The following is a 25205-nucleotide window of genomic DNA, read 5'->3' as shown; positions in this document are numbered from 1 at the left end:
GCTATATAAAATATAATTTCCTCATAGTTTAAAGATAGTGTCAAATTTAGTACAAAAATAATAAATATTATATTTCGCACAATTGTGCCAGACACATATAACAATATAAGATTCAAACTCATAAAAAAAACGTAAAATTTTATGAATAATCATTTAATTAAATAAATAAAAATAAATAAAAAAATCTCTCATTAATAATCAATAAAATAATATTTAAAAATAATTAATAACATTATCATAATTAAAAGTATGTATTAAAATTTCTTATTAATTATTAACAATTTTATAATTAAAAAAATATGTATTTTCTATGCCAAATTAATGTATCCTAACTTATTCTTATTTTAAAAAAAATAAAAATATTAAAATATAACATCACATCACCAACTATACTAAACAAAATATTGACCGAATATCTCAAAACGTTTGTATGGGGGTATAGACGACAGTGGTAAGTTATTCCACAAATCCCATATTTCCTAAAAGAAAAAAGGTAAGTGAAGAAAGTGTAGTCTTTAGGTGTCATATTATATTATTACTACAATTATATAATAGTTCAGGCCCCAGTTTTAAATAAGATTACAGTCAAACACGCACATTTTAATCATATCATCATGAAAACTTAAACCAAACACATAAACTAATACTAAAAAAGCATTTTTCCAATTGATAATAATTGTACTTTAGAAAAAAAATAGTTTTATTTCATCAAAGTCATTGGTGGACTGACTCATTGGTTTCCTAATTAATTCTACCTTGGTAGAGAATGGTGAGTAAAGTAGGCATTTTTTCCACACGTTATAGATCTTTCTATTAACTTTTCTTATTTTCAAAGTCAAGATGGGCTTCTCATCATAGGCTGACTTCCATTATTTTGGTTTATACACATTCGGTCCCTGAACTATACTTGTTGTTACGATTTAGTCCCTGAAGTTGCAATTTTAGCAATGTCGAACTTAGACTTCTAATTTCATATCAATGCAGTCCTTAAACTTTATCGGACATTAACTCTCTCACAGTGTCAATTTTAGAAGGGGTACTCAAGGAATTTCACAATACGAGAATTGGAGGGAAATAAAAGTTTATGGTTAACTAGTTTTGGATATGCTGATAAACAAAACAAGGATCTGTTGCATAATGTGGATTTTTCATGCTGAAAGATCTTATTTTGGTAAGTGTTTAATATATTTATTTTTTTAATGAAGTTTTGTTTTGTTTTGTTTTGCTTTTATATTTGTTAAGCATGTTGAATCTTGATATTACTTTTTAGCAATTTATCATATGATTAATTTTATATATATAAAGAAAACAAATTGTGTTACTATAATGGACAATGATTTTATATATATAGGGAAATTCTTTCATCTTTTAGTTGATTTCGAAGGACTTAGTTCTGTGTTGGTTTTGAGCTATTAGATCTAGTTATTTCCAAAATTGACGGTTAAACTTATTTGGTGAGCGTATTGGTGTCAAAATACAAATATGTCCCTAATTATCCCTTTGCAACTGGCCAGCCTTTACATGTTTTTTTTTTTTTTATTCTTCATTGTTTGAATGACTCTTTTCAAAAGGTTTATCGACAATAACACTATTGTTAAACACCGTTTTCATTTATTTTTAACATGGTATAATAAAATAAACAAATATATTTTAGTTAGACGGGTATGTTATAATTATACATAGTTGCCTTTTTTTTTAAACATTTATCAATAAAATAAAAATAAAATAATACATTAGAATAGCAAGTTATAGTTATATAAATGTTTTTGTTAATTTATTATTCAATGTGTACTTTTATACTTAATATTTTTATGTTTATTTTTTATTAATTGAATTGTTTATTTTTTCACTATATTAGTTTACCACATTAAACAATTTTATTTAGACAACTTCTTTTATTTTTCTGAAGATGATTATTCAAATATTCCATAGAATTGGCACTAGTTAATTGTGGTATCTCATTTAATTGAGTTAATAATTTATATATTATATAATTACTATTTGATTTATTATTTGAATTCCTATAAGATTAAATACGGGGAATTATATGTATTAGAAAGTGGCTTAACCGGTGATTGTGTTTATCTAATTATGTTTAATAAACTGACATATATTGTATATATTTTTGTAAATAATATATATGTGATATTATTATAGTAAATTATTTACTTTTGTTTTTGTTGTATGTAAGTAATAAATGTCCTTTTAACTTTGTATAATTTTGGGTCCAGCCCAATACCTTAAACTCACAATCAAATGTAACCATGACTGCTCAATATAATTAAGAGGAGTTGGGGAGAGAAAAAGGGAGAGGCGCCATCCTTGAATAGAGAAAGCTCTCCATCTTATTCAAGAGAGAAAAATAGCTAAAGGCTAAAACAGAAACGTAATTCATGGCTTGCAAGATCAATTATAGTGACTAAGTGGGCGTATGTTATTTTTTTGGAACTGAACCACTATAAATCTCTTTCTCGATCTATTGTTTCAGGGTACTAGATACGTCTCATATACTTGATTTATCTCTCACAAATCTTCTCAATATATATATATATATTTTTGATGAATCAGCAAGATTTTCATTACTCCAAAAACAACTATACAATCTAATAGCATCTTCAATGGAAGATCTAATAATAGCAAATTCTATACAAATATGTGAACTGTTAGAATATATCCCTCTTTACACCATTAGTTTTATAATGCCAAGAACCATTCTATTTCTATTGTATTGACACGTTTAGGCCGAACACAGCTAACTCTATGTTTAACATCTTCCTTAATCTTCCTTACAATCATATCTGCTGTCATCACCTTCGAATGCCAGAGAAGTTCATTTCTGGCATGCCAGACTTGGTAAACTAAAGCTGCAAGTGCAGCAGAATAACATTGTTTTTTGAACTTACTTATTTTGGCTCTTTCTATCCACCTTAGAAGACTACCCAGATGCCTTGATTCAACTCCCCATCGAAGCCAGTTCTTCACTTGCTGAAGGCAAAGCCAAGCTAAAGAGCAATCAAAAAATAAGTGCTCCTCTGTTTCTGTGTGACGCCGACAGAACAAGCAGTGAGATTCATCAATTATTTTATATTTCTGCAACTTTTCCCTTGTTCTCAACCGATTCTGAACAGCTATCCAGAACACCAAACTATGTCTTGGCAGGTTAAGTCTACCCCACACCTCTTGGCTCCATTTTACTCTATTCTGAACAGGACACAGCATCATGTAGCCAAAAAAGCTAGTCAACAAATTAAATTAAGGTAAACTTTGTGTAAAATACAACTTTTACAACTAAAAACTACTTAGTGATTTAAGTGCAATATGTTAGGCTAATTACTAAATTTTACTGTAAAAAAAAACTAAGTAACTCAAGGGCAACATATTAGATTACTTAATAATTTTTGCCACAAAAAAAAAAAAACTACTTAATGACTTTAGTGCAACATTTTAATTTATTCACTCATTATCGCCGCGAATATCCTAATTGATTTTAATATATGCCTTAATAGTGTTTGTGTGCATATGTAATACATGCAATTACTTATATAAAATGTACAAAATGATGTATCAAGGAATATAATAATATTAAAATTCTATAAAATACATATCTATATCCATATGAAATATCATTTATGCCCATTGATACATCAATTTGTGCATTGATACATCAATTTGTGCATTGATACAATAATATATTTATCTAGAAAATATTTTTGATATATATATATATACTAGGTAGAAATAATGTGCGATGCACGTTTGCTTAATTTTAAAATTGTAAATATTGTCTATAATTTTAATAAAAACTGGTTAACTATTATAATCATTTCTCATCAAAAACTTGTTTAGTGATTTATGGTAACCATCCATGTATAATAACCATTGAGAAGTCTTCCATATAAATATTTATATCAATAATCTCTATATATATGAAATCTAAACACAACGTTGACATAGATATATATATTTATATGGCTACATGACATATATATAAAATACAATAATATTTAAAAAGAAATTAATAATAGAAATAAAATAAGAATAGAAAAAGTCATAGTGTAGACAGTAGTATATATGCATCAACTTTTTTTAGTTTCTAATATATCTCGCAATGTCCTTTGATGAATTTTATGAAGAAAAAGAGCTCAAATCACTTGATAAAAAATGAACTATCACACAAATTTATAAGATAAAAAAATGATATGTATGTCATTATTATTTTTAAATAAATATGATTTAATTATTTAAATTATCATAAAATATCTTAAAAATATCATATTTTAATAATTAATTTATTTATTTATTTTTGCTTAAATTAATATTTGTTCTAGCTTTTGAATTTGGCAGTGACAACAAAATATTATATATTATATGTTTAATATGATATTAAATTTAATTAAATTTTATTTAAGTTATAAGATGTATGGTTTTATTATTTTTAAATAATTATCATTGTAAAATATCTCAAAAATATTTTATTTTAATTTGTTTAATTGTTTATTTATTTAAGTTTAAGTTATGTTTACAATCTATTGTTAAATATAAGACTATTCTGTTAAATATAATAATATTCAGTTAAAGTTAACGAAAAAAATAAAAAATCGTTAAAATCAAGAATTTCTGTTATCCACACATTTTTTATATAGAAAAGATATTCATAGGATATTAATGCATGTATGTAAAACACTACTAATACTAAAATATACTGTTCCAAAATACGGAACCTAAATTACTCCAAATAAATAAGAAAAGGTATTATTCTTTTTTCTTCTTTTGTTTTTTTTTTTTGAAAGAGAAGAACAGGTATTATTCAAAGATGATAATTATGAGCATTTACTGAGTAATCATTTTTTATTCAAAGCTTAAGATTAGTTAAAGTGAATATTGTAATGAATTGTGTAAAAATCTGAAGAATAATTTAATCCATGAGTAAAGACTCGAGCAAAGAACACATGACATAATAAATATGACTATACAAACACGTCACATTTTGGTCATATATATTATCATAGAAATTTAAACCAATTAATCACACAAATTAAGAATTAAAAAAAAAACATTTTTCCAATAAAAATAGTTTATTTCATCGAAGTCGTTGGACTGGTCGATTTTTCTTTCCTAATTATTATTCATTCTTCCTGGGCATTTTTCCACAAGTTATATAGATCTTTTTATAAACTTTTCATATTTTCAAAGTCAAAATCGACTTCTCATCTTAGTCTCAATCCATTAATTTTTTGGTTTATAGTGAAACAATAATGCATTGATAGTCACTCCAACTATCATTGGTCACAATAGAATTTTCGCACCATTTCTGCTCCACACATAAGATACAAGTTATCACTTTCTCATATTTCAAACTTTTTTTTATTATTGTTTTTAATTATTTTAAATTACTAATTAATAATTTGTGTATATACACAGTTATTGTTTAAAAAAATGCAATTGCCCCACTCTCTAAATTATATGAAACTTATATCAACATATAAAAAGTTATAGCATCATTATTTACTTTTCCGATGATGTGAAGGGAGGGAAAAAAAATACCAACATGGACCTAAAATTATATAATTTATATATTCTTACTTTAATTTTAAAAAGGAAGAGAACAATAAGAAAAGTCCAAGTCAATAGAACTTTATATATATATATATATATATATATATATAGTTGTTTAGTTGTTAAGTTGTAAATATTGTTTATAATTTTAATAAAAATTATTTTATAATTTAAAAAAAAATATATATATAATAGAATGAATTATAACTCTAGAGTATATATAAATATTTATATCAATAATCTTTACATATATGACATCTAAACACAATGTTAACATAGATATATATTTACATGGCTATATGATGTATATATAATACAATAATATTTAAAAAGAAATTAATAATAGAAATAAAGTAAGAATTAAAAAGGCATAGTATACGTAGACAGTAATATACATGCATCAATTATTTTTAGTTTCTAATGTATCTCACAATATCCTTTAGTGAATTTGATGAAGAAAAAAAGCTCCAATCACTTGATAAAAAATAAACTATCACACAAATTTATAAGATAAAAAAAATGATGTATGCATTTATTATTTTTAAATAAATATGATTTAATTATTTAAATTATCATAAAATATCTTAAAAATATCATTTTTTAATTAATTAATTAATTTTTGTTTAAGTTTATATTTTTCTAGTTTTTGAATTTGAGGGTGACAACAAAAAATTATATATTATATGTTTAATATAATATTAAGTTTAAGTTTAATTAAATTTTATTTAAGTTATAAAATATATTGTTTTATTATTTTTAAATCATTATTACTGTAAAATATCTTAAAAATATCATATTTTAATTTGTTTAATTATTTATTTATTTTATTTAAGTTTAAGTCATGTTTGCAATCTACTATTAAATGAATATTCCGTTAAAGTTAACAGAAAAAAAAATAAAAAACTGTTAAAATAAAGAATATTCGTTATCTACACATTTATTATAAAGAAGATATATATATATATTAATATATATGGGTGCACTCTTAATGGTTAGTACCCATTGATGGTTACTTTAATATTAACTATTGAATTAAGATCAATGAATTATATTTATAGTTGTTAATTAATATTTCTAAAATTAAATTTTAATTTTTTTTCAAATTTTTTGAAGAATTAACGGATGAAAAACGTGTATTTATTATGAAAATATAATGAATTATTTAAAAAAAAATTGATTAATTTTAAAAAAATGAATAATAATTAAAATAATATTACAACAAAAATAATTAATTAAACCCATCAAATACTGTCGGTAGAACTCCTTTTTCTGTAGAGTTAATTAAACTAACAATGACAAAAGAACAAAGGATATTTACCATATATATCCCTAATTTATATAATTTTAGATCCAATTTGGTTTTTTTACTTAGAGAGGAAAGTGACCGGGCTAACTTTCTAAGAATTAGGAAATGAGGATAGAGACCTAAATACAAAATGTGAGTTAAAATAGAACAAATAAACCTAATTAAGGGCACTAGCTAAGCCCCGTTTTATATGTAAATCTAAAATAAGATCTATATTATAGATTGTTATTAAAATCTATATAAAATAAAATAATAATAAAGAAAAATATATAATAGTGAAAAAATTAAGAAGATAAAGAAAATGAGAAATAGCTCATTTAGCATGCCACCTCACTTTTTTTTCAAAAAATGAAAAAATTAAAATGATATTAGTCCCTGAACGATATATTCGGCTAGGTCACTGTTTTGACACAATTTATTTTATTTTTCGTATGATTTAGCTTAACTGTCATTTAAGTTTTAAGTCACAATTTCCTTAACTCTTTATTGTTCTACTTCGATATTTTGATGACTAGATCTACTCGTTCATTAAATCATGAATTACGTGTTTTTGTTTTCCAGTCTTTACTCATGGAGTTAATTAGTCATATTGACTTAAGCAAGCTAATCTTCGGCTTTAAATAAAAAATTATTACTTGGTAAACGGTCATTATCATCTTTGAATGGCTTTTTCTTTTTCTTTAGACTAGTTTATGTTCCGTATTTCAAACATTATATTTTAATATTAATAGTGTTTCTACAATGCACACTCTAATTTTAGTGTATTTTTTTAACTTTCCATAAATTATTTTTTTAGTTTAAACATTTCTATAGGCAGCGATTAAAATTACTATTAAATCATAAATATATTTATTTATATTAATTGTTGTTTAAGAACTATTCACTATATTACACAGTTCTTAGGCAAGTTCCTTCTTCATATATCATCCAGGATGTAAATTAGGTTTTAAGTCTAAGACTTTAAACTTTTATTTTATATATAAATAAATCCCTTCAATATAAAAAGTGTTTATATTATAAAAAATTTTAGTTTTCACAATTTGTTTTTCTTAACTTTAATAGAATATTCAAAATATTTAATGAAATATATCTTTTAAAACTAATAAAAAATAAATATTTATTAATTGTATTAATATAAATTTAAATATTATAAAATATCATTATTATCATGATATTTAATATAAAACTACATATATGATAATTATATTATTTTAAATTCAAATTCAAATGTTATAAAATATCACTATAAATATTTAATAATTATATTAATATAAATTTAAATGTTATAAAATATAATATTTTTGAGATAAAAACAGTTATATTATTAATCATAGAAGTTATTATACAACAATCATTAGTGTGGAGAAGAAATCTCTCCCAACCTGATACAATTACTGTCCACTGTTAGAGCAAGTTTAGCTAACAAATGAGCCTCAGTGTTAGCATATCTAAAGACATGTGAGATTTGTGCTCCAGAGAAATTAGATACAAGATGTCTAATGTCAAATAAAAATGAGTGATATTAAGAGCAAGGAGCTTGTAGAGACTGCAAGCTCCTTGTTTTTAATATACTTAAAATTGCATCTGAAGAAGCATTTGAGGCTGTGTAATAAGGCCATGGCCTCTCCATAACGTCCACTTTGAAAGAACCAATGACAAGTAGGATAGCCACAAAACGAGTTCTCATGTTGTGAAGGTCTACCGCTGCATCCGAATTGAGTTTCAGGCGTCCTGTGGGAGGTAACACTGTGCAACCTTATGGTATTGTGCAATAATGATATGTTATAATATTTGAATTTATATTAATATAATAAGTTGTAATTAGAAGGAAGATGCTACATACATAAAATACATAAACTGGGAAAAAAAATATGTACTTGACTCGATTATAAGACTATTAGGCCTTAGAAAGTAACGGACCCCAATTGTGAATGAATGGGTTAAAGACTAATTAAGACTTATGAGATTACGTACTCTTAACGAAGGAGGTAAAATATCTTATTTTTTATAATATAGAGAAAAATAGTTAAATAGTCTTTTAATGAGTGATGTAAACATATATTTTTTTTAACTAAATGAATAGTATTTCTTTATATGTAGTGAAACACTATTCATCAAGCTATAAATATTTTAATTTTTTTTTATAAATTTTTGTATATATATAAAAATGAGTGTGATATTATTATATTTAATTATTTTATTTCTTAAAATGAATAAAATATTTTTTTAAAATATAATATCTAAATGATATAGAGAAAAAATAGAGAAGTTGATATATGATATAATGTAAAAAGAAGTTTGAAGTAAGTATGTTTTGGTGGTGTATTTTGTAATATAGAGTAGAGTGAGCACCTTAGGGAGTGCTATGAGAAGTTGTCTTTTTCTTTTTAAGATAGAAAACTATGCTTAACAGATTAATTATTACAGATTAATTATTAGTGAAGAAAGAAAAGATGTGAGGTCGATCATCATTACTAAACTGTAGTTTATATACTATTACATTTTCTTATCACTTTCGAAAGCCCGTCAACTTGTTCATGGTAATGGAGTCAAAGGGTTCAGACAGGTAAGGTTGTGTGCGAGCCGATAGTTCTTGTGCCACGAACCGCATGTTTGGCCTCCTGTCCGGATTGGTTCTAGCGCACGACAAGGCTACAGTCACCATGAAAACCACTGCCTCAGCCAATTCTCCATCAGGAGCTGGCAACCTCTGGTCTAAGACATCCTTGAGAAGCAATTCATTATCATTTGACAATGCTCTTGTTGATGCCGATAGTGATTCCAGTATCTCCCCAGGGTGCCTTCCCATCATTACTTCTAATGCAACAACTCCAAAGCTAAACACATCGCTCTTATCTGTTACACGCATTGTCTGCGCCAGTTCTGATTTTCATGATAAAATATGATCAAAAATCAGTAAAAGGGTATATTGTAAACACAATGTGCTTAAATAAGGATTTGTCAAACAAATTTACCTGGTGCCATGTAGCCATATGACCCCTGAGCGTTAGTCCAATTAGCAGAGTCAGGGTTCAACATCCTGGCTGTGCCAAAATCCGACAGTTTAGGCTCAAAGTCCCATTCGAGAAGTATATTGTTCAAGGTGACATCTCGGTGGACAATGGGCGGAGAACAGTCATGGTGTAGGTATGCAAGCGCATGAGCCAGGCCTTGAACGATTTTCATCCTTATTTCCCAGACAAGATCTTCACTGTCTAAGCCATACAACACTGTTGCCAAGCTTCCTCTCTGTATGTATTCATACACCAAGTACATGCAGCCCCTCCTTGAACAAAATCCATATAGCTTTATGATGTTTCGGTGCCTGACTTCAGCCAAAGTCTTTATCTCGTTAAGGAAACTCTGGCGGTAGCTCTTCGGGACTTCGTTCGAGTCGGACACGTTCAGACGTTTGACAGCAACAGTACCCGAAGATAGAACAGCCTTGTACACACTACCAAATCCTCCTTTTCCAATGCAGTATTTCTCGGAGAAGTCCTCAGTGGCCTTAACAATTTCCCGGAAAGTGAACTTTGATTCTTTTTCCCATATCAACAACTCTGGGTTGTCGAACTTGTCATTGCTTCGATTCTTGTGGTTGAGGAGTCTGCTTTTCTGACACAACAAGCAAGCGATAACAGTCACACTCGCCAATATTATCAAAGCACAGATGGGAACAAGGACCCTTATAAGAATCTTGTTGCTAGATTTGTCTTTTGACATTGAGCTACACGGATTGAGGTTGATTCCTTCAGTGTCTCTGCATATGCCAGGATTTCCCAAGAAGGCGTTCTCGTTTTGGAAAGGTTTCCCAATTGGAATTGGACCCGTCAAGTTGTTGTTGGAAAAATCGACCGAAACTAGACTAACCATGCTGAAAAACGACGATGGGATTTTGCCGGATAGTTGATTGTTTGAGACGTTGAGGATTTCCAGTGATGTAAGCTTCACCAAGTTTGATGGGATTTCTCCTGATAAAGAATTGCTGCTGAGATCCAACATGTACTTCAATGACACCAAGTTGCCAAGTTCTTGAGGTATTTTATCAGAAAACTTGTTGTAACTGAGTTTCAAGCTCGTTAAAACTGCAATCCTGGAGCCATGTTGGTATGATCCCAGAAACATTGTTCGCAGACAGATCAAGAGTTTCCAGCTTAGTTAGCTTAGAAAGGCTTCGAGGGATGCTCCCAGAGAAATGATTATTGCTAAGCTTGAGTTGGAACAACAGGCTAAGACTCCCCAGTTGACTTGGAATTTCTCCACTTAACTCGTTAGACTCTAAGCTCAAAACTCGTAAACTTTTCGCATTCCCAAGCTCAGGTGGGATCTCACCGGAGATTTTGTTTCGACCCATCTCCAAATTGGTGAGATTCACACATTGCCCCCACGTACTTGAAATTTGACCAACGAATTGGTTGTCGCTTAGTCGAACGAAATCAAGAGCGGGGTGAACACCAAAAGCATTGGTGATGTTGCTTGTGAATTGGTTCATTTCTAGCTTAACTCTCTTTAAGTTGGTGCATTTTCTCAAGCACTTGGGCAGTGATCCTGTGAAGCCGTTGTGGTCTATAGTCAAAGTCTCTAGCTTGAACCCGCTACACAAATATGGTGGTAGCTCTCCAGAGAAGGTGTTGTTTGAAAAGCGAACGGTTTTCAAATTAGGACAATTCTTCCCAAAGTCTTTAGGGATTGTTCCTGTGAATTTATTAGTGAAAACAGAGAACGCCTCCAAGTTCTTGAGGTTGGAAATGTTAACTGGCAACTCTCCAGAAAGTTGGTTGGTGTCAACATCAAAATTTCTTAGTGATTCTAGATTTTCAATCTCTGGTGGAATGGTCCCGTTAAGATTGTTGTAGAAAAGTTGCACAGAAAAGAGATTTCTTAAGTTACACAGAGAAGTTGGAATTGGACCCGTGAGATTGTTTGAAGAAAGATCCAAGTCACCAAGTTCCTTCAAGTTTCCAATCTCTGTGGGAATTTGACCACTGAAGTAATTTCGGAACAGGTAAATCAAGGTGATGTTCTTCAATAGTCCAATTTCTTTTGGAATGTGCCCACTGAGGTTGTTGTGTTGCACTTGCAATGAGGTGAGAGCAGTCCAATTAGAGATCAAGGCTGGGGAGAGAGGGCCTGAAAGTTTGTTATTTGATAAGCCAATTTCTGTGATACTATTCAGATTGGATAATGACAAAGGCAATTCACCACGGAGACTATTTTCAGCCATAGACAAGAAGACCAGCTTAGTGCAAGAACCAAGCTCTGAAGGAATTGTTGACTTTAATAGATTCTTGTGTAGATCAAGACGCAAGAGATTCTTGAGTTGGCCAATAGAAGAAGGAATACTCCCACTAAAGGAATTGTTATACAGTTCAAGAACCTCAAGATTATGTAGGAGACCAATTTCTTCTGGAATTTCACCATTGAGAGAGTTAATTGGTAAATGGAGGTGTGTGAGCTGAGAAAGTTTTGAAATGTTTGGTGACAGAGGCCCCACAAATCGATTATTAGTGAGATTGAGAGATTGGAGTTTGCCCAGATTGGAAAATACAGACTCTGGAATTGGACCAGTCCAACTATTTTGGGACATGTCTAGGAAGGACAAGTTTCTACACTTTGTTATGAAATCTGGGAATGTTGAATTAAAGTAATTCAAATTTAGATCAAGGTAGGTTAACAAAGGCATGCTTGAAAATTTAGACCAGTCCGAATTCTCCAAATAGTTTGATCCAAGAGATAAGTGCCGTACCTTTTTTAGATTACTGAGCTGGTATGGGATTGTACCCTCAAGAGAATTGTCGAACATACTAAGATATTGAAGCTCTGACAATTGGCTTATCTCCACTGGTATTTCTCCTTCGATATCATTGTCACTCAAGTCCAACACAGTGAGCTTGGTGAGATTACCGATGGCTGGTGGTATGAAACCAGAGAAACTATTGTTGTTGAGGTTGAAGACAGTGATGTTAAGGAATGGAGAGAAGTCGAACTGGTCTAGAGTTCCATTCAGGTCCAAGTTGGAGAGGTCTATTTGTGAGATTTCTCCGGTGGAACCATCACAAACAACATTAGTCCACTTGCAAAGATCGTTGATGTTGCTTCTGGACCATGAATCCAGAGAAGATGGTTCCAACACCAAACTTTTCTTCCATTTGATAAGAGCCTCTGCTTGTGTTCTTGGTGAGGAAGCAATCTTCAATGGAAGAAAAGAAAACACAGAAATGTGAAGTAGAACAAGAAGAGAGAAACGAGTTCCTGAAACTCTTTTCATTGTGATGACTTCAGTTTGTTAAGGATGATCTGAATAAAACTGGATTGTTTTTTCAATCTCTTATAAAGGAAAAGAAAAAAAAAATGTCACATTCTTTACTCTAAGAATCACATCATTCACATTTTAATCTTCTTTGTAGTGATTGGTATCTTTGTTCTTTGTCATTGCAGAGGGAAGAAAAAAATTAGTCCAATTCTACATTTCCAAAACATACATTAAATTCAGCGAAGAAAATTCAGAGTGAAAAGGACAAAAGAAAAAATTCAGAACATACAAATTGATTCAAAGCTGGACTATTCATTTTCTACTTTCTTGACTACTCATTTCCGGGAAACTATTTTGTTGACTTAGATAGTAAGTTGACTTTGATAACTGTATTTTTCTTATTGTAGAAAATCATGCTTAGCAGCTTAATTATGGGCTGGAAATACAAGGTGGGGTTAGTACTAAACTATAATTTGTGTATATAATAAGCTCATTATTTCAATCTTTTTAATTAAAAAAGAAAAGAAATGAGGGTGGAAATGTCTATAAATTATATGTGGATAAGTTTCATATCATGTATAGTAGAGCAATCTTTTATGGTCCTTTTAAAAATAACTGTGTACATACACAGATAATTAGTAATTAATCATTACAATAAGTTTAAAATATTAATTAGTGAATCATGTACAACTTATTGGATCAAATCAAATGATGCAATATATATATTTTGGATAATCATACATATATGTAATGATCATATTTATACACTTGTAAATTTCTTCAAGATTTTTTTACATACTATTCATAATAATGTAATAAAAATTATTACACTTATATATTTTATGGTTGTTTTCTACTCGCATAAAAAAAAATTAGTCACGCGTACAACAATATGTTTAAATTTAGTTTCTGGTACTCTAAATCATTCGGAATTTTCTGAAAATTTACAAGATGCTCTAAATAGTTACAATATATACAGTCATAAAAAAAAATTGTACCGAAAATTATTCACGAATCGAGAAGACTGAACCCACCAATAAGACCTAAATGAAGCCTCTCCATGAGAATTATTCTAAATATATAAAGTCGTATATAGAAGAAAAAGCATATAAGTCCATATACCTTTCATTTTCATTCATGACTTTCTTTTATTACTCATATAACTTTAGTTAATCTTGACCTTGACCCTTGAATAAAAAATGTTTATTTGGTAAATGCTTGTTTAAACAGACTGAAACTATTCTAGGATAGATTGGTAATGAAGTACAACAATAATACATATGGCTAAATTCTACACAAAAGAGCAATCTTTTTAAGTATTTTTTATAAAATTAAGAAAACGTGTAATGAATATTGTTTGTATTTAGTAATATATAAATTGAATTGAATTAGTCTTAATTAGATATTTTTAAGAGTGTCATCTGCCAACAAACAATTTAATTCAAATGGAATCTAAATTTTTACACCCAATTAAATTATAATTAAATATTTAATTTTTTTCTAATTACATAATTTTTTACAAAACTAATATAGTATTTGTGTGAAAAATGCCATCACGTAGTGCCGAAATTTAACTCTTAATTTGTTAATTTTTTTTCCTTTACAAAAATAAAGCTTGAAATATATTTTGTCTAGCTAAATTTTTATCTATTTGTTAACCATGATAATGACTATGATCAAGTTCTTTAGTAAGTTTTAGCTTATATGTTTACCAGATGTTTTTGTGTCCAAAATTTATGAAATAGTTGTTTTCAGTTTATCTACAAGATTAGCCAAATTTTATAGAATGCAAAATTGTTTTTAGTAAAAATATGTATTTTTTAAAAATAAAAAAAAATTGATGTAGCTAGATAGAAGTCAATAAATCTTTATTGTGTTTGCATTATTATGCTTATCAGGAATAAGAAATAAATCCACCGTCATACAAGTCTATTGACTTGGACTTTTCTTGTAAGAAAATATAAATTATATAATTTTAGGTCCAAGTTAGTATTCTTTTTTTTTTCCTCCCTTCACATCAGAAAAGTAAATAATGATGCTATAACTTTTTATTAAGAAATTAGGAATTTAAATTAAAGAAAATCAAAATTAAAATTGAAGACTTAAATGCAAAATGTGAGTTAGATTGAAAATTTGATTATACATATAAAAAAATTTATAAGAGACAAGACTTTAGTTTGATAAGAACATTCTAAGTATTAACAACTTCATTCAACAGTACCAATATGTAACTTAGATGAGTCAAGTACATTCTGTTTTAGCTTTGTATTTTGGTTCATTTGGTTTATTTGATTTGCATTTTTTCGATTTTGGATTGTTCACTTGTGTAAGATTTGCCAATGTATATTCTTAGTGTATCTCATTATCAACTATCTTGGATAGTTTGGGTCTGTTTAAAGACCATGATTATATTGTATTATGTAGGTGTAGTAGTTTTTTTATCATTTGCTCACCCTTTAGAATAATGATTTGTAATTTTGATTTATTGGAAAAATGTTGTGCTCAACTTGATCTTTAATTCTTTTCTTGAGTGAAATTCTTAAGTCTTACATTCAATATATGTATTTATAGAAATTTTCATTAGTGGGAGCATCACTTTTGTTTTTATGGTAAGAACGTTTTCTATTTTACAACACTTTGATAAATTATATATATTTTTTTTGCATGATAACATACATTATGATTATAATAGGCATCCTACTAATTTTTAAATTTTTTTGAATAATTTACAGTATTAAAATTAGAATTCAAACAACTAGTTGCATGCATGTCTGACTTTTTTATATGCGTGGGAAACATACTATTTATGTACGCTATCATATAAAAAAAATGTTTAATGTTCCTTAACAAGAAACTCCTTATATTTATATATGGAAGACTTCTCAATGGGTACTAACAATTATGATGATGTAATAACATAGTGACTTAGGTAGTCACCAATCGGTAAATATTTTTTTTTCTACATTATTTTTTTTGTCATAATTAATGTTGTTTCCAAAACACTAGATATATTTAGAAATTGATATGCATTTAAAAAATGAAAAATTTACAATATTATATCTCTTCTATATAATAAGTATGTAAATAACGGTAATTCTTAGTTTTAACAATTTTTTAATGTTAATTTTAACAGAATATTCTTATATTTAACTGTTTACAAACTACTATTAAATATAATAATATTCTGTTAAATATAAGAATATCTGTTAAAGTTAATATTAAAAAAATAAAAAACTATTAAAACAAAAAAAATTCATTATCTACACATTTATTATATAGAAGAGATATATGACAGCCCAAAGCAAATATGAATAGCCAAATATCACATAAATATATATTTTTGTTTGTTTGGATAAACAAACCTATACAAAATAAATAAATAACACACTAAATAATAATAATAATAATAATAAATATGAAGACATTCTTTGATATTAGAAGAATAGGGAAAGAGGATTTAAACTAGGGGACCTAAAACGTAGAAAATGCACTGCGTCGGAGTTGAATAGTTCTTTGTTTCCTCTTCTTTTGCTCTTATTCAAAGCTTCAAATCAAAATGGACCCTCGCTTCTGCTTGTGTCCTTTTCACTCTGAATTTTCTTAGCTGAATTTAATATATCTTTTGGAATTGTAGAATTGGAATAATTTTTTTCTTCCCTCTGCAATGACAAAGATCAGAGATACCAATCACCACAAAAAAAAAAAAAAAAAAATTGAAATGTGAATGGTTTGATTCTGAAATTCAAGAAAGTGGCATTAATTTTTCTTTTGCTTTATGAGAGAGTGAGAAAAAAAACCAGTTTTATTCGGATTAAGCTCTACAAACTGAAGCCATCACCATGAAAAGAGTTCCAAGAACTCGTTTCTCTCTTCCTGTTCTTCTTCTGCTTAACATTTTTGTGTTTTCTTTGCTTCCATTGAAGATTGCTTCCTCACCAAGAACACAAGCAGAGGCTCTTATAAAATGGAAGAACAGCTTGGCCATGGAACCATCAACTCTGGAATCATGGTCCATTAACAGTATCAACAATCTCTGCAACTGGACTAATGTTGTCTGCGATGGCTCCACTAGTGAAATCTCACAAATAGACCTCTCAAACTTGAAACTGTTTGGAACACTGGACCAGTTCAACTTCTCTCCATTCCTTAACATCACCGTCTTCAACCTCAACAAATGCAATCTCTCTGGTTCGATACCACCAGCCATTGGTAATCTCACCAAACTCACTGTGTTGGACTTGAGTGACAATGATATTAAAGGACAGATACCAGTGGAGATAAGCCGGTTAACAGAGCTTCAATATCTCTGTCTGTACAACAATTTTCTTGAGGGGCCAATCCCTTACCAGCTCAGCAATCTACCAAAGGTATGGTACTTATCCCTTGGAGTAAACAAGTTGGAGAATTCTGAGTGGTCTAAATTTTCAAGAATGCCTTTGTTGACCTACCTTGATCTAAATTTGAATGACTTTAATTCAACATTCCCAGATTTCATAACAAAGTGTAGAAACTTGTCCTTCCTAGACGTGTCCCGAAATAGTTGGACTGGCCCAATTCCAGAATTTATATTTTCCAATCTGGGCAAACTCCAATCTTTCAATCTCACTAATAATCAATTTAAGGGAGCTTTGTCATCAAACATTTCAAAGCTTTCTCAGCTCACACACCTTCATTTGCCAAATAACCTTCTCAGTGGTGAAATTCCTGAAGGAATTGGTCTCCTACAAAATCTTGAGGTTCTTGAACTGTATAACAACTCCTTTAGTGGGAGTATTCCTTCTTCTATTGGCCAACTCAAGAATCTCTTGCGTCTTGATCTACACAAGAATTTATTAAACTCAACAATTCCTTCAGAGCTTGGTTCTTGCACTAAGATCGTCTTCTTGTCTATGGCTGAGAATAGTCTCCGTGGTGAATTGCCTTTGTCATTATCCAATCTGAATAGTATCACAGAAATTGGCTTATCAAATAACAAACTTTCAGGCCCTCTCTCCCCAGCCTTGATCTCTAATTGGACTGCTCTCACCTCATTGCAAGTGCAACACAACAGCCTCAGTGGGCACATTCCAAAAGAAATTGGACTATTGAAGAACATCACCTTGATTTACCTGTTCCGAAATTACTTCAGTGGTCAAATTCCCACAGAGATTGGAAACTTGAAGGAACTTGGTGACTTGGATCTTTCTTCAAACCATCTCACGGGTCCAATTCCAACTTCTCTACGGAATCTCAAAAACCTCCACTCTGTGAAACTTTTCTACAATAGTCTGGTTGGAACCATCCCACCAGAGATTGGAAACTTGAAAAAACTAGCAAACTTGGATCTTTCTGGGAACCATCTTAACGGTCCAATTCCAACTTCTCTATGGAATCTCAAAAACCTCGTCTCTGTGAAACTTTTCCACAATAATCTGGTTGGAACCATCCCACCAGAGATTGGAAATCTAGTATCACTGTCAACTTTTGATGTTAACACCAACAGACTCTCAGGAGAGTTGCCGGTTAACATTTCCAGCCTCAGCAACTTGGTGGGGTTCTCTGTTTTCAGCAATAACTTCACAGGAACAATCCCCAGAGACTTTGGGAAGAACAGTCCTAAGTTGACATACATTAGCTTTTCAAACAACTCATTTTCCGGAAAGTTGCCACCATATTTGTGTAATGGGTTCAAGCTAGTGACTTTGACTGTAAACAACAACAGCTTCACGGGACCATTGCCCGAGTGCCTAAGAAAATGCACCAATTTGAAGAGAGTAAGGCTTGACGAGAATAATTTCACAGGAAATATTACTGATGCTTTTGGTGTTCACCCTGCTCTTGATTTCGTTCGACTAAGCGACAACCAATTTGTTGGTCAAATTTCAAGTACGTGGGGGCAATGTGTGACTCTCACAAATTTACAGATGAGTCGAAACAAAATCTCTGGTAAGATCCCACCTGAACTCGGGAATGCAAAAAATTTGCACGTTTTGAGCTTAGAGTCTAACGAGTTAAGTGGGGAAATTCCTACTCAAATTGGAAACCTTAACAAGTTGTTCCATCTCAACCTCAGCAATAACCATTTCACAGGGAGCATCCCTCGAAGCCTGTCCAATCCAACTAAGCTGGAAACTCTTGATGTATCTGCGAACAATGTTTCTGGGACCATTCCAACTTGGCTCGAGGATTATAAATTTTTGTCGAGCTTGAATCTTAGTCACAACAAGTTTTCTGGCGAAATACCTCAAGAGCTTGGCAACTTGGGCTCGTTGAAGTACATGTTGGATCTCAGCAGCAATTCTTTCACTGGAGAAATCCCATCAAACTTGGTCAAGCTTTCATCACTGGAAATCCTCAACGTCTCAAATAATCAACTATCCGGCAAAATCCCATCGTCGTTTTCCAGCATGGTTAGTCTAGTTTCGGTCGATTTTTCCTACAACAACTTGACGGGTCCAATCCCAATTGGGAAACCTTTCCTAAACGAGAACGCCTTCTTGGGAAATCCTGGCTTATGCAGAGACACTGAAGGGGTGAACCTCAATCCGTGTAGCTCAATGTCAAACGACAAATCAAGCAAGAAAACGACTCATATTTTTATCGGGGCCCTTGTTGTCGTTTGTGCTTTGATAATACTTAGTGTGACTCTTATAATTTACTTATTGACTCGGAAAGGCAGACACCTGGACGATGAGAGTCAAAGCTCTGACAAGTTCGACAACACCGAAACATTGATATGGGAAGAAGGGGAAGAAGAAGAAGAAAAATTCACTTCCCAAGAAATTCTTATAGCCACAGAGGACTTCTCTGAGAAATACTGCATCGGAAAAGGAGGATTTGGCAGCGTGTACAAGGCTGTTCTGAATTCGAGTATAGTTGCTGTCAAACATTTGTACGCGTCGGACTCGAACGAAGTCCCGAAGAGTTACCAACAGAGTTTCCTTAACGAGATAAAGACTTTGACTAAAGTCAAGCACCGAAACATCATAAAGCTATACGGGTTTTGTTCGAGGAAAGGCTGTATGTACTTGGTGTATGAATACGTACAAAGAGGAAGCTTAGCAAAAGTGTTGTACGACTTAGAAAGTGAATGTCTTGTCTGGGAAATAAGAATGAGAATTGTTCAAGGCCTGGCTCATGCGCTTGCTTACTTACACCATGATTGTTCTCCGCCCATTGTCCACCGAGATGTCACCTTGAACAATATACTACTCGACTGGGATTTTGAGCCTAAACTGTCTGATTTTGGTACAGCCAGATTGTTGAGCCCTGACTCCCCTAATTGGACTAGTGTTCAAGGGTCATATGGCTACATGGCACCAGGTAAATTTGTTTGATAAATTTTATATATTAAGCAAGCATGATCATTTACTGACTTTTGATCGTTTTTGTAATGAAAATCAGAACTGGCGCAGACAATGCGTGTAACAGATAAGAGTGATGTGTATAGTTTTGGAATTGTGGCTTTAGAAGTAATGATGGGAAGGCACCCTGGGGAGATGCTGGAATCACTATCAGCATCAACAAGAGCATTGTCAAATGGTACTGAATTGCTTCTCAAGGATGTCTTGGACCAGAGGTTGCCTCCTCCAGATGGAGAATTGGCTGAGGCAGTGGTGTTCATGGTGACTGTAGCCTTGTCATGCGCTAGAACCAACCCCGAGAAGCGGCCAAACATGCGGTTCGTGGCACAAGGGCTATCGGCTCGCATTCAGCCTTACCTGTCTGAACCTTTTGGCTCCATAACAAGTTGACGGGCTTTCGAAAGTGAGAAGAAAATGTAAGTATATAAACTACAGTTTAGTAATGACGATCGACCTCACATCTTTTCTTTCATGATCTAGTTTTGTGGCTATCCTAAGTGACTCCAATGGTACTATTATTGCTGCCATGTCAAGACCTGTCATTGGTTTTTTCAAAGTGGACGTTATGGAGGCCATGGCCTTATTATTACACAGCCTCAAATGGCTTCTTGAGATGCAATTGCAAGTACATTATTATATTGAAATTGATTCCTTTCCGGCGGTTTAAGGAATGCAGATCCCATTATTATTTGACATTAGACATCTTGTATCTAATTTTCCTGTAACACAGACCTCACATGTCTTTAGATATGTTAACACTGTGGCTCATTTGTTAGCTAAGTTTGCTCTATCCACGGATATTGATTATATGTGGTTTTGGGAGATTCCCTCTCCACTAATGAATGTTGTATTATAACTTCTCTGATATAATATAACATTTTTTATCTCAAAAAAAATTATATTTGATATTTTATAACATTTAAATTTATTTTAATATAATTATTAAATAGCTAGTATTGTATTATATTATTATAATAGTGATATTTTATAATATTTGAATTTATATTAATATAATTATTATATATGAAGTTTTATATTAAATATTATAATAATAATAATATTTTATAATATTTGAATTTATATTAATATAATTAATAAATATCTATTTTTAATTAGTTTTAAAAATATATTTTGTTAAATATTTAGAATATTCCGTTAAAGTTAACCCAAACAAAATTATATAGAAGAGATTTATTTATATGTAATGTTATACCCAGATTTCGAGCCATGTTAAATGTGACCTCGAAAGCTGGATTCGCAGCGAATGAACCCGTAAAGTTCGAGGTATGCCCCAAGATTAAGTATCGAGCCTGCAAGACTCGAGACGACCTCGAACGTGGTGGCCTCGAAACGTTCACGATCTCGAAAGGTAGCTCCTGAGACGCATCTATCCTCTGGAATAATCTCGGATCAGGGGCTCCGAGCCTGAAGTACTTATGATCTCGAAGCCATATTACCTCGGGAGATGTTATTAGCTCAAAAGCTGATAAGAAACCTGGGAGATTAAGACCTTGGAGATATATGATAAAAACCGTGAATATCTATAAGTGTTATTCATAAGAGACGTAATCTTCATTTATTATTGTAAATCCCCTAGAATCGTGGGATATTATTTGATTAGTTATACGCCCCCTGATCTTCAGGGGACGTTTGTAGAGTCCAAGAACTTTACTTAGCTAGTTAGATAGTAGTAGTAATAGTAATAGCTAGTAGTAGTTATAGTATTGTTATTACTGTGGATTTTGGTTCAAGCCGGGATTTAGTTGGAAACTCCTAACAATAGTTATGGATTTTATAAGTTTAGCCTATAGTTTAAGAATATTAATTTTAACATAAGGTTTGGTTAATATTGCTGGTTATTAATATGATGATTATTATAACCTAAGGTTTAGACAGAGCCAATAAGAATATGACACTTGTCATATGCATTATTATTAAGGAATTATTTTTTTTAAATGATCAAATAAGGGAAATATAAGACTTAGTCTTCATCAAAATCTATTAAGAGCATGATATTTATTTAGATATTCAGATATTTAGACTCACAATTTTATTTATTTGTGGATTAGGTTATTTAGATAATTAAATAGATCTTTATTTTTTCGTAACTTTAGGGTACTGTAACTTCCAACCTATTTTTGACCCAGTTAAGGTAAGAATTTCGAAAAATATTATTTCTAAAAAGTTGTAGATAATTTAATTAGCTTTCTAACGGTATAAAGATATTTTAAATCGGAGTTCTACAGCTCCGTATATGTTGATTTTACTGTAGGTTAGTTTAAAGTTACGGGATTAGAAGATTTTTATTCCTTAGGATTCTATTTTAAATTTAAATTTAAATTTAAATTTGGATTATAATCAGAAGATTTTTATTCCTTAGGATTCTATTTTAAATTTAAATTCAAATTTAAATTTGAATTATGATTAGAAGATTTTTATTCCTATAACTCTATAAATAGGATCTAGTACCAAGCATTTTTTTCATTCATTCATCAAGCTAAGTTCAGAGGCTGCAAGTTGCTAGGTTATTGTGAGAGTGTAAACACTAGGGTTGAGGATTATAAGCTTAATCATTTTTTTTAAGCTTACCAAACACTTGGGAAGTAAGGTTTATAACATATTTCGGTTCAAGGTTTAGATTGGTCATAAAGCATTCAAGGTATTCCAAAACTCTAGTTCTTTTGGTATTATTTTCTTCAAGTTCTTATAGTTTTCTACTCAGCCCTTTCTACTCAGCCCCTAACTTTATTCTTTATTCTTGGATAGGAAATCTAAGTTCTTGAATATAAGGTTTTTGGTAAGTATATTCTTAATGGTATAGTTCTTCCATTCTTTTCATCTCATTCTCTTTAGTATACTCACCCTTCCATTTATGGATTTTAGGAGTGTTCCAAAGTCCCAAAACTGTTCTCAAATCCCGGTATTTTTGGTAAGGAACATAGGCTAGATCTTGTATGTTTTTATGTTATGTTATGTTTTTATATGTTATGTTATGATTTACCCTACCTCAAATATTAGACAGGGGACGTAGATGGGTTATCATACACTACATGTGATCTAACCTACCTCAAATATTAGACAGGGGACGTAGATGGTTTATCACATGTCATAATGGCCATTATTAGTATAGTCTTATATAGTATATGTTATGATATGTTTTTAGTATATGTTATGATATGTTGTGATATGATTTTATGTGTATGTTTATGTTGATTAGTAGTTTTTCCTTGCTGGGCATTAGGCTCACTCCTTTTCTTTTAGTATGATGCAGGAAAATAGATGCAGAGGCGGAAGGATTCTTGGAAGCTTGGTGTGTGTATGGAGGTGAATGGAGTGGATGGGCTGCGTGTCGATTCGAGGACAACGTTTTTTTTTTGTTTCTTTAAAATTATGTTTTTATGTTTTTTTTTCCGCATGTAGCTTTGTAAACAATTTTATTTAAAGTTATGTTTTATTTTAAAACAATGAGCTCATTTATGTGTTACAAATATTGTTTCTTTAAGGTTTTCAATTAAGTTATGAATTTTCTTATGTATGTTCATTTCAAGTTGAGTTTATGTTTAGTAGGTTTAATGATCTAAGTTTCATAGATAGTTGGGCCGTTACAACGTTTCCTTTTATATCTGATTATAGGCATTGAAAGCCATTTATTTTATTATACAAAAAGAGCAACTACCCAAAATATGTGGGATAGTATGCACCATTGTAATGGACCGAAAGGCTGAACCTGGAGAGAAAACTCTGAAGAATTCATGTTGAAGAATTTTCAGAGATAATCTTGAGTTTAATAACAGAGACTCGTGGATTAGGCAGATTTAACTGCTGAACCACGTAAAAATCGTGTGTTTGTGTTGTCATATTTTAATTGGCAATTATCAGTTATTGTTTACGTGCTCTCCTTTCACTGTTGACGAAAAACGGCGTCAACATATAAAATAAAAGTTTAAAGTCCTAGAATTAAAACCTAATTGACCTATATGAAGAAGGAACTTGCGTAAGAACTATAATATGGTGAGTAGTTCTTAAATGAAAATTAATATAAATAAATATATTTATAATTTAATAGTAATTTTAATCGCTGCCTATAGAAATGTTTAAACCAAAAACCATTTATGGAAAGTTAAAAAAAATTACACTAAAAATCATTCAGTACAAAAAATAGAAGAGTTGTATCAATACTAGGGTTGAGCATCGGTCGATTTGGATGGTTTTTTTCTATTCTAAAATCAAGATTTCGGTTTTCGGATTTGTGCGATCTAAAAACCAACCGACCGACCTACTTACAACACCAAAAGAACCGACCGATTTATATCGTAGTTTGGTTGGTTAAACCCCTCCAAACCAAACGTGATTTTTAAAAAAAAAAAAAATTTTATGAAATTTAAGTTAAAAAAATGTAGATTATTATAATCCAATTTTGAGATTTTTTTTAAATATGAAAATTATTTATTTAATTTGTTAACTTGAAGATTTGAAAACTTAACACATAGTTACAATGTTACATCCACAATTTTGGAACCTAAGCATATTCAGTCGATTTCGGTTTGTATGGTCGGTTTGCGGCCAACTTATAAACTGACTGACTTAATATCGGTTTTCGCCAAGGCAGTTTCTGTAATTTCTGGTTCCGTCAGTTTCTGTTTTTTCGATGTTCAGCAGTCGGTTTGAACGATTTATTCAATGCTTTGGATTAGAGTGTGCATTGTAGAAACACTATTACCAAGTAATCATTTTTTATTTAAAGCTC

General features: G+C 30.6%; 2 protein-coding genes and 1 pseudogene across 2 annotated transcripts; 1 reads left to right on the top strand and 2 right to left on the bottom strand.

Annotated features, from left to right (window-relative positions):
* Positions 1 to 2694: 2694 nt before the first annotated feature.
* LOC133829566 (uncharacterized) lies at positions 2695 to 3222 on the bottom strand. The gene has a single exon (XM_062259311.1). It carries the CDS (start codon positions 3220 to 3222, stop codon positions 2695 to 2697), a length of 528 nt encoding a protein of 175 aa, XP_062115295.1.
* Positions 3223 to 9235: 6013 nt separating this feature from the next.
* Positions 9236 to 13285, bottom strand: LOC133784672 (MDIS1-interacting receptor like kinase 2-like; annotated as a pseudogene).
* A 3325-nt stretch (positions 13286 to 16610) lies between these two features.
* Positions 16611 to 21325, top strand: LOC133784658 (probable leucine-rich repeat receptor-like protein kinase At1g35710). Its single transcript, XM_062223950.1, has 2 exons — positions 16611 to 20417; positions 20499 to 21325. Exons 1-2 carry the CDS (start codon positions 16955 to 16957, stop codon positions 20846 to 20848), a joined length of 3813 nt encoding a protein of 1270 aa, XP_062079934.1. The 5' UTR covers positions 16611 to 16954; the 3' UTR covers positions 20849 to 21325.
* The last annotated feature ends 3880 nt before the right edge of the window (positions 21326 to 25205 follow it).

The sequence above is a fragment of the Humulus lupulus genome, chromosome 1 (assembly GCF_963169125.1).
Source record: "Humulus lupulus chromosome 1, drHumLupu1.1, whole genome shotgun sequence".
NCBI classification, from domain to species: Eukaryota; Viridiplantae; Streptophyta; class Magnoliopsida; order Rosales; family Cannabaceae; genus Humulus; species Humulus lupulus.
This window is presented reverse-complemented; position numbering and strand designations above follow the sequence as displayed.

What these genes read in the sequence shown, in the direction of transcription:
- LOC133829566 (XM_062259311.1), bottom strand. Translation starts at nt 3,222, where the DNA reads ATGATGCTGTGTCCTGTTCAGAATAGAGTAAAATGGAGCCAAGAGGTG.
- LOC133784658 (XM_062223950.1), top strand. Translation starts at nt 16,955, where the DNA reads ATGAAAAGAGTTCCAAGAACTCGTTTCTCTCTTCCTGTTCTTCTTCTG. An exon ending in ATATGGCTACATGGCACCAG is followed by an intron (nt 20,418 to 20,498) that starts GTAAATTTGTTT and finishes AATGAAAATCAG; the next exon opens with AACTGGCGCAGACAATGCGT.